Source organism: Gekko japonicus, unplaced genomic scaffold, assembly GCF_001447785.1.
Source record: "Gekko japonicus isolate JY-2015 unplaced genomic scaffold, Gekko_japonicus_V1.1 scaffold3077, whole genome shotgun sequence".
Taxonomy (NCBI): domain Eukaryota; kingdom Metazoa; phylum Chordata; class Lepidosauria; order Squamata; family Gekkonidae; genus Gekko; species Gekko japonicus.
In genome coordinates this window covers 53,405-63,973 of record NW_015168135.1, presented here as the reverse complement: position 1 = coordinate 63,973, position 10,569 = coordinate 53,405, and the positions used below count along the sequence as shown (strand labels likewise).

At 47.8% G+C, this 10,569-nt stretch overlaps 1 protein-coding gene across 1 annotated transcript in view; it reads right to left on the bottom strand.

Annotated features, from left to right (window-relative positions):
- Window positions 1-10,569, bottom strand: part of DNM1 (dynamin 1) — a gene marked incomplete at its 5' end in the record, with an annotated part of 76,664 nt that overhangs the window by 17,350 nt on the left and 48,745 nt on the right. Inside the window, 3 exons of the mRNA XM_015414925.1 lie at window positions 1,797-2,015; window positions 2,557-2,776; window positions 3,401-3,599. Coding sequence (XP_015270411.1) covers window positions 1,797-2,015; window positions 2,557-2,776; window positions 3,401-3,599 — 638 coding nt within the window. The remainder of the gene's footprint in view (window positions 1-1,796; window positions 2,016-2,556; window positions 2,777-3,400; window positions 3,600-10,569) is intronic.

The window sequence follows — 10,569 nt, the reverse complement described above, 5'->3', positions numbered from 1 at the left end:
AGCGGTTCCTCGGTAAAACAGGCTTCCTCGGGAGGTGGTGGGGTCTCCTTCTTTGGAGGTTTTTAAGCAGAGGCTAGATGGCCATCTGACAGCAATGCTGATTCTGTGAACTTGGGCAGATCATGAGAGGGAGGGCAGGAAGGGTTGCCTCAGTGCTTAGTTCTTGTGGCCCTTTCTTATGCGCCCAGGGAAATGCTGATCGTCACTTTGGGGTCAGGAAGCAATTTTCTCCAGGCCAGTTTGGTCAGGGATCCTGGAGGTTTTTTGTCATCTTCTGGGTGTGGAGCAGCGGTCACTGCAGGTGTGGAGGGGGAGGTATTTGTGAATTTCCTGCGTTGTGCAGGGGGTTGGACTAGATGACCCTGGAGGTCCCTTCCAACGCTATGATTCTATAATTTAAATGTGTCAGATAGATCTACCCTGACCTGGATAGCCCAGGCTGACCCGATCTCATCAGATCTCAAAAGTCAAGCAGGGAGACCAGCAGGGAACACAAGGATCATGACACAGAGACAGGCAATGGCAAACCGCCTCTAAACATCACTGACCTTGAAAACTCTACTAGGGGTCGCCAGGACACCAGACGGCAAAAAAAAAAAAAAATCAAAACAAAAGAAAAGGAGGATAGAGCTGCTCAGGGACAGGGTGACTGCCAGCTTTCTATATGAGGGATTCGTTGGTTTTGCTGGTCAAGAAAGGGACAGCGCGATTTAGTGTTTTAATAAAGGTTACTGAGCTCAGTGATCTTATTCTTTCTGATGGGAAATCCTGATAAGGATATCCACCTTTCCAGCTCTTGTTTTAGATTCAGTTCAAGAACTTGGACAGGAATTAGGACCAGGATGCCAGCGCCAGCTGGCTTCTTCCCTGAACCCTCTTGAACCATCTCTCTTGGCAGGGCAGGGGGTAAAATTGGCCAGGCGTCTGCCCTGAAAGCCTGCCCGCAGCAGGTTCTCAAGACCGGCACGTCTCAAATAGATTCCTCTCCTCAGCTGCCCTGGGCCCTGCTGGCAGGGGGGAGGGTGGGATCAAAAATCGAATTAAAATAAAGGAATAAAAATCCAGGACCAATCTCCTCTCCCCAAAACCCGGACTTGTTGAGCTTAAAATCAGTAGATTCGGGCAATCTATTCAGCATCATGGCCTGTAATGGGCCATTCCGGCCAGGCGGTGGCAGTGTTGCGCTGCAACTGAGAAAGCTGACGACATCAAGCCACGCTGAGGGAGAATGCCGTTGGAACACGTCTGAAGCTTACAGCTGGATAAACTCCCCGTCGGCTGCGAAATGTGTGCGATTTAAAGATATATGTTGTCCTCCCTTACCCCTATCATTGTTAGTCCCTTGTGAATACATGAGTAACTGTAAATCGCTCAGAGCCAGCAGCTCTGCAAGGATTGAGCGATTAATAAATCGAAATATTATTATTATTGTTTTCGTTTTTAATAATACATCCACACCTTACCATGGCGCACTCGTCTCTGAGGCCTCTTGCTCCTGAGCTTTCCGACTGATACCATCTAATATCACCGCTTACAGTTAGGACTGCCACTTACGAGGACCTCCCAAACCAGTTTCCTGCCCCAGCTTTGCCCAGGATAAAGGGTCTTGTTTCAAATCAAAATACTCCTCCGGGGGGAAACTGCAGCGCGTAAGAGACTAGCGTAAGAGCAGAAGTTGAAGGGGCAGCAGGAGACCTCAGTTACCTGTCTCAACCGCCCTCTGCTGTCAAGAGGACAGGCGTTTAGGACAGCTGATCCCCAGAGCCTGCTTCTACTTGCTGCGTGACCTCACTTACCTGGGGACACCAGGAGGTGCACGGTTGGGTCGAGATGGAACCTGAGGGGGAGGCCCAAAAGGATCCGGGGAGGCCCCTGGCCTAGAGGGCACAGGAGGAGCACCACCCAGAGTGGGACCACCAACAGGCGGAGGTCCAGGAGCCGGGCCTCGAGATCCAGGCCTGGACGGCGGGACTGCCGGAGCTCTCCTCGTCGGTGTAGGGCTGGACGTGGGAGACCTAGGAGAGAGAGAGAAAGGAACTTCACTGCAGGGGCAAGGGGCTCTGGGTGCTTTCCAAATCCCGCAGCAAACTTTTTTCAGGCTAGAGATGCAATTGTCTGGAGAGAATGAAAGCAGTCTGAAAGAGACACTGCTGACTAGGGTGGAAACACATCTTTATCTTGACCTCCCATATCTAATAGACAAACAGGGTTTTCAACTTTTTGTGGTGGAGAGGGTAAAAAACCCTAGCTCATTGGTGGGGCAAGGTACGCACCGTGGGCACTGATCTCTTTGTCAAACTGCCTTTGACTCTCTGACAAAAAAAAACAACCCAAAAACTTGGCCAGGTTTTGTATGGACCACGATGTCCTTTGGAACAGCAAGGCATTTTTCACGTTTCCTGCCATCGCTTAGAAGACTTCAGAGAAGTCCCCTGCCACCATGCAAAACCGGAACGCCCCACAGCCCTTCCTTCCTGTTCCAGCAGGAGGCCCCGTCGTGTCGCTAAAAGAGGCGTCAGGAAGGTCTGCGGGGGCCTCCCCCTGAGCCTCTGGTACCTGCGTCCGGACGGTATGTTCTGCACCTGCAGCCAGGAGTCGTCCACCGGCGGGGGCAAGGGAGTGCTGATGGTGGTGGTGTTGATGTCTCCGATGATGTTGAGCGCCTCCCTCAAGGCGTGGTACATGCGCAGCATCTCGTCGCGCCGCTGGGCCTGTTCGGGTGATTCTTCCATCAGGGTGTTTTGGTCTCCACAAGAGTACAGGTTCGCCAACAGTTCTGAGTGGAAAGAGAGAGGTCGGGAAGGTTAGGGTAGATCTGATATGCTATTAAACCTCCAAGCCAGCTTCTCCCTAGCGTAGGGTTGAGAGCCCGTTTGGTGTAGTGGTTAAGAGCGTGGACTCTGATCTGGGAGAACTGGGTTTGATTCCCCCACTCCTCCACTTGCAGCTGCTGGTGTGACCTTGAGTCAGTCACAAGTTCTCTCAGAGCTATTCTCTCAAGAGCCGTCCTCGAAAGAGCTCTCTCAGCCCCACCTACCTCACAGGGTGTCTGCTGTGGGGAGGGGAGGGGAAGGGAAGGGCATTGTAAGCTGCTTTGAGACTCCTCCGGGTAGTGAAGGGCGGGGTATAAATCTGATCTCTTCTTCATCTTCTTCTTCTTCATCTCCTTCTGCCAGTTTTGCGGATATATTAAAAGTCCCTTCCCTGACTCTTTACCTTAAACTTTAAAATAATTTAAAAACGAACAGAGAAGGTCTCTCTAAATTCAATGGAATTTACTTCTACCCACACCACCATATTTGCCAGCCATTTTATTAGATGCTCCCCACTGGACACTGGACTATATTATAAACCACACTGCGACTGTCCCAGACTATGCGAACTATACTGTGCAGTGCACCTAGATGACTGTTCAATGAGACGCTTACATTGTTTATCATAAGGTGCATTATGGTCTTAGGCATGAGGTCACGAATGGTCTTGTTGACGATGGCCATGTAGGAGTCCACGAGGTTCCGGATGGTTTCCACCTGCCTCTCCAGCTGAGGGTCCATGGAATGCATCAAGCTATCCGATCCATTCTCTTCTGACTCGCTGGACTACATAAAGATGTTGGAGACACAGATTGCGGCTTTAATAAGACCCCTTCCCCCCTTGATTCCAGAAAGAGAGACAGAGAGAGACACACACACAGAGAGGAAGCCTATGCAGCAAGATCAGAGAGAGAGAAAAGGAACTTATTTTCAGAGCTGAACCTCCCCCCTCCAGTCGTTTCTCAGTACATCCAGGCCATCCTTCTCCCCTTTCATTCTTCTGAATTACAGCCCGCCCAGGAAAAAAAGATAGTGAAGCAGATGGGCTAATGAGACTGCCCCACTCTTTCAGATTAAGGGCAAGGCTGGGGGAAAGAGCTGGAGCAATCATAATACTGAGACAGTCACAATAGGCTGTTCTTTCTGGTTTGTTTCTGGCTCCTCTCACTCGCCTGTTTTGCTTCCTACATTAAAGTATGATGCCAGTGTCTGTACCTCCTCCGGAACTAGGGATCCCTCTGTAGCTTTATTCCAAGTGCAGCAGAGTTAATTCTGCAGCATTACAGTGGGTCAGAGGTTAAGATGCTGTGCTGCAGACCAGAAGGTCAGCAGCTCAGCAGTTCGAGACCCGAGTGTGCCGCATGACGGACTGAGCTCCCGTCCTTGGTCCCAGCTCCTGCCAACCTAGCAGTCTGAAAGCAAGAAATTGCAAGTAGATAAATAGGTACCACTTCAGTGGGAAGGTTCCATGCGCCTCAGCATTTAGTCATGCCGGCCACATGACCACATAAATGTCTGCGGACAGCGCTGGCTCTTTGGCTTGGAAACAGAGATGAACACCGTCTCCTAGAGTCGGATTCGACTGGCTTTCGAGCAAGGGAAGCCTTTACCTTACGGTCAGCCTAGGCAGATTGCAAGGTTATATATATCCTTAATTGTCAGCAAGGAAGGCCCTTAGTTAACCACACCGTAAGGAACGCTCTGGTTAAAGGAATTACTAGTACAAATAGCAATCCAACTCTTGGACACCCCCTCCCTAAATTATGCCAGTGAGGTGTTATGAAAGTTACATGGGGCAAATCCGGCTCTGGCCATACAGAATTTCTCAAAGCAATGGTGGGGAATTGAGGCTGAACAAGGAATTGTAATAAAAAACAGGCCAGGCTAAGTTGGCCACGCCCAGCAGGAACTCATTAGCATAATAGGCCACACCCAACAGCAGAAACTCATTAGGATTGGCTTCATTAGGGGCGTGTGGCCTAACATGCAAATGAGTCCCTGAAAAGCCCTGGGTTTTGACAACAAACAAGGTAAACAGAATAAGAAGCAAAAGGTGGGTGTGGCTGGATGACCACACTTCTGGCAACGTGGGGGTGCGTCCTAATGTGCTAATGAGCTGTGCTGGCAGTGGTGTGGCCTAATATGCTAATGAGTTCCAGTGTTGGGTGTGGCCTGTTATGCTAATGAGTTCCTGCTGGGCTTTTTCTACAAAAAGGGCCCTGAAACAGGCTATTTATATCTGGCTTTCATAGAGACAAGGGACTACTTTATCTGGAGGGGAGTGTGGCTCCTACTCACTGGGGTCCATCTGGTTATACAAGCAGTAAATCGGGCTGTGAATGATCATGGAGAAAGGAGTGCTCCAGCCCATCTCGTTAGTAAAATAAAACGGGAGTTCATTTGAAGCACCTGCTAGCTGCCTTTCTCCTTGTGGAACTCCAGGCAGCTTCCAATGCAAACAAAACGGGGTGTGGCCTAATATGCTAATGAGTTTCTGGTGTTGGGTGTGGCCTATTATGCTAATGAGTTCCTGCTGGGCTTTTTCTACAAAAAGGGCCCTGAAACAGGCTATTTATATCTGGCTTTCATAGAGACAAGGGACTACTTTATCTGGAGGGGAGTGTGGCTCCTACTCACTGGGGTCCATCTGGTTATACAAGCAGTAAATTGGGCTGTGAATGATCATGGAGAAAGGAGTCCTCCAGCCCATCTCGTTAGTAAAATAAAATGGGAGTTCATTTGAAGCACCTGCTAGCTTGCCTTTCTCCTTGTGGAGCTCCAGGCAGCTTCCAATGCAAACAAAACAACAATGATAAAATTGTTCCACATTGAGTTGGTTGCACTTTGAGGCCTGCAGACTGAGTTTAACTCCTGTCAGCTGCTGGAAAAGGAAAAAGAAGCCAGAGAAAAGCTAAGATGCTCTGGAGCAATCTGAGGTCTGCAATGATGCTTCTTCGGGGGCGGACCTTGATGCATCTCTCCCCTTCCTTCTTGAACTGCTAATCTGTCAATAATAGGACTTCAGCAAAGATTCCAGACAGTGTCCCTTTTGGACCATAAATACAAGGTTTAATCATTTGCTCTCGTCGGATCTCAACAGCCTCCCTCAAATGCCCAGCTAGAAGCACTTGCATTGAAGAGAAGCTGTATTTTTCCCGGCACTCAAACTGCACTATGATTGCTACTGGAATACTAGGTGGGTGTGAGATGCAACAGTGGGTTCCATGTGGTTGCTTGAGCATCACAGAGCCCTACTGGCCAGCATCCATGCCACGACTACTAACAAGGAACCCAGCAGGAGGTTTTGAGTTACCTTCTCCAGATAAATAAATTCAGGTGGGTAGCCGTGTTCTCATATCTGCTTGTTAGCCCTTGTATTTGTGCGCTAATCTGCTGCCATCTATTGATCTTGCTGCCTTGATACGATCTCAGCTTCACTTGTGCATCCTAAGTCTGACTGGTCCTTCCTGACGCTTTTGCCACCCCACCCCCAATCTTCCTGTATGTGAGGCTTGGAAATATTTTTGTTTCAATGCGACTGAGGAAGTGTGCTTTGTTGGTCTTAAAGGCGCCACTGGACTCAGATTTTGTTACGATAAATAAATGTTATTGTTTTCTTCAGATATGGAATATGCTTCTTTCTTTCTCACATGAAGCTACCAATAAAATGAAGAGCTGAAGACACCAGTTTCTCTCTAGCTCGAAATGTCCTGCTAGCAGACATAATGCATGTTATTCACCTGGCTTCTAGCTTTTTGATTTGTGTCTGACTTCCAATGATGTCATTTAGTACTTTTGAATTTTTCCCACTCGTGTTTCTTGTGAGTAAGCAGATTTACCTGTATCCTGGTGTATATATTTCTTCTATGCAAGTGTATATGTTTTCTAAATAGACTTTTTATTCATTTTTCATTTGTGCAACTGTACTTTCTTATAGGTTCTGTAAAGCAGGGAATGTGACTTTGGCTATCCCTTAGCAACTCCATTCTAATTGTTTTTTGCTGCCAAGTCATGGCCGACTTATGCCGAACCCCCTGGAGTTTCCAAGGTGACAGATGTTCAGCAGTGGTTTGGCATGGCCTCCCTCTGCATAGCAGTCCTGGTACTCCATGGTGGCCTCCCATCCAAATACAGACCAGGGCCAGCCCTGCTTAGCTTCTGAGATCTGACGAGATTGGGCTAGCCTGTGCTACCCAGGTTGGGGCTTCTATGTGATATGTTTTTTTCCTACCAGAAATCCCTGTGCAAAAGGCATATATTCAGCAGTTGAGACTATCCCCCAGTAGGGGGAAGTCTGCACCTTCTGCTTATAATGCATCGGTTAAACATACTTAGCCACCCTTAGTGGCTGATGCTGGACTGGAAGGCTAACAAGGAGTATTAAATAAAGGGGGGGGGGGTTGGTCTTCTCCTATCGTCTGGAAAGCCCTCGTCTCCACTGCTCTATGCTTCCGTGGCAATGAACCCTTGTAGGCTCCTCTGAGCTTTTTTTTTTGGGGGGGGAAGGGGGATCAAACCATTATTTACAAGCCAACAACACATTACTATAATATAAACAGCTCTCATTAACTACAGGGCACACCACTATCTGCTTGGCAGCCGCCCAGCTCTGAAAGCATACAAGAGTAGCGCTCCCTTCTTTAGAATAGCAGCTCTCTAAACAAAGGATTTTACTAATTCCATTTCAAAGTAGCATTTACAAATAACACACACACACACACACACACACACACGAGTTTCTTCATTCGTGTCGTCTTGTTGGAACACAGGGGAGGAAAGTGTTGGAAGATTTTCTGAGATATGGACAACAACCGTCTCTCAAAGAGGAAGGGGATTTTATTTCATGATCCTTCGAGTGCTTTTCGTTGCCAAGAGCTTATGTATGAATCCCAAAGATCTTGGCAACAGAAGATCAGAGGAACTTGAAATCAGAATGCAGCACTAACGCGGCACTAAAAAAAATATGAAGAAGTAAAAGGCAAAAGAAATAGAAAAAATAAAGATGGGGGAAAAGGCTCTTTTGGACACTGCTCTGAAATGGAGCAATCGAATTCCGAAGGTGGGGGTGGAGACTCAGATGAGTAAAAGGAAAGCCCGAGGCAAGAATGGAAATAAATAAACAGATGATGTGGCAGGAAGTGCAAAGAGAAAGGGAGAAGGAAGAAGGTGTCTCTTGGGACACAGAGACAAAACGGAGAAAGTGAAAAGAGAAAGTTTTTGAAAAACTAGCAGTTCAGGGACAGATGATGAGGTTTCCCCCTAGGCAGGGTAGAACAGGCAAAGGGGGCTGTCACTTACTTTGTCCTTGTCCTGGCAGGCCCGTTTGAGCACAAAAAGCAAAAACAAGGGAAAAACAAGAACAAGAAAAAGATGTGACAAATTAAAAAAAAAATCCCCAATTTTTACTTTACATCATCTAAGGTGGCTAATTCCCTTATTATCACTACGAAACTATGGCAAACTCTGAACGAAAACACATATTAAAGCGGACTGGGCAGGTGGTCAAATGAATGGAATTGAAAGGGGACGTCTGACGAATAAAGCAGACTCCTAATGAAAGTTACTTACCGGTAGCCTGAGGGTTTTTTTCCCCACTCCTGACATGGGATCTAGCGCAAAAAGTTTGGATGAGAACCTGTGACCCACCCAGAAAATATATTGCACATCAGAGGAGGAAACGAAGATTTGTGGTAACGCTTTCCTGTGGAAACCCTGGCGTGGCTGCCACGGCTGAAGCAGGGCCATAGCAACGAGGCTTCCACTGTGTCAGCCCCCCCCCAACTTCCCTCTGGTAGCCTTTTCCTCCCCCCCCCTCCCTGTCATGGCTTTTCTCAAAGTTGTTTTTTTTTTAATGGTAATTGATACACTATTATAAGCAGTATATTGTAATGTCAATTATCGGGGCTTTTTGTTTTGTTTTTTAAAAAGAGGTGCCGGAACTTGCAAGCGGGAAATGACGTTTTCTATCTGTATACTGAAAACTCATTTCAAAAAGAAATTTGTCGAAGAAGTTCCAGAACTCCGTTCCAGTGCGTTTCCCCCAGAAGAAAAGCCCTGTCAATTACCAATTTTTTAAAAAAAGTCATCACCTCTCTGGATGGGGAGCAACGATAAGGGTTGGGGAAGGGAGAATGGTGCTCCTGTTGGCAGGACAGGGAAAGCCCAGAGTCTCCCGCCCACACGGCCCAGCCTTACGAGCAATCTTTCCCAAAACATCACAGCAAAGTAGGTCTGGGAAAGATCACAGAAAAGACGAAGGAAATCTGGGCGGCACACAAAAGTGACAACGATGCTTTGGGGAAGAAGGAAAAAAGACCCGCTTCATAAGAGCATCCAACCCAGGTCAAACAACACATGCGTAGAAGACCATGTTGATTGAAATGGGGCAAAGTTTGATCAGAAGGGAGCGGGACAGGCGTGCGCGCATACAGTTTGCAGATGGTCCCAGACAAACGGAGTCAGGACTATTCTATGGGCTTCAACTGCCGTAACTGATCTACACAGTATGGCGCCAAATTAGGAGAAGCCAATAGTAGATTAGATGGGGCTTGCACATTAAACAAATGGAGTCTGTAAGGGAAGAGAAACGGGGGGGGTATACACAAGAAGGAAGGCAAAGGGGGGAGAAGCAGGCAGATAAAATAATAGGGGTTGTGAGCAGTGCAAAAAAGGGGGGAGGTTCATAGGGTTGCTATCTTTTATACCGGCTGCTAGACGTTACCCTTTAAATCAGGGGTGTCGAACTCATTTGTTACGAGGGCCGGATCTGACATAAATGAAACCTTGTCAGGCCGGGCCATGTGTGTCATAAAATGTAATGCCAGGTAGCGGAGATGTAAACTTTATAAAGGACACAAACACAAAGGTGTTTTTTTAAACTTAAAATAAAAACATGCTTAAAACATTAGCCCTTTGCAATATTTTGTTTATTTAACAGTGTCTGATAACTGACACCCCTTGCTCTGAATTATTGCATCAAAATGTCTGTGCTGTTGCACTCTTGAGTATGCTGTTCGGGTGTGTATCTGTAAGCTGCAAACCTACGACGACGCAGCAGCAGAAGAACTGGAAGAAGCAGAAGACAGCCAGTTCAATTGTGGGCCTGATAGAAGCCTTCCAGGGGCCTGATCCGGCCCCTGGCCTGCATGTTTGACACCCCTGCTTTAAACCTTCAAATAAAGTAGGAGAAAGGGGGGCCGTGGCTCCTAATTCTCCCCCTGCCTTCTGATCCTCCACGACCCTTCCTGTAAGGGGGTCTCCAGGGATGGCAACAAGACTGGAAGAAATGGGCAAGGGGAAAAGTCATTGCCTTTCTATCTAGCTTTGTTGGCTAGGCTAAGGGGCAGCAATACTGGGCAGGGTCAAGCCGAGGGGGAGACTGGGACAGGGAAGGAGCTGAGCCAAAGGTGAGATGGATGCGCCAGCGGATGGAGTCGGGAGCAGGCCCCCATTGGCGACCTGTTGCTCAGAGCTCAAATGTTCCTTTCAATGGATCTGGGTAGAATCTCACTTAGTCAACAAGACAGTTGCTACCTTTTAAGCCCATGAACCTCAATGGACTTAGGAGAGTATGACTCTGCCTAGGATGGCTCTTAAGAGTCTTAGAACTGCGGATCCTGGCCAGTGTTCCAGGTTGTATGAGAAAAGCTAAAGTTTCCAATGACTGTGTTGACAAAATGGGTCTCCTTCCTGCTCCTGCCAGAGACCCACCCACCCCCTTCCACCCCCGGCTTCTGTTGCCAAGAATGTGTCCCTC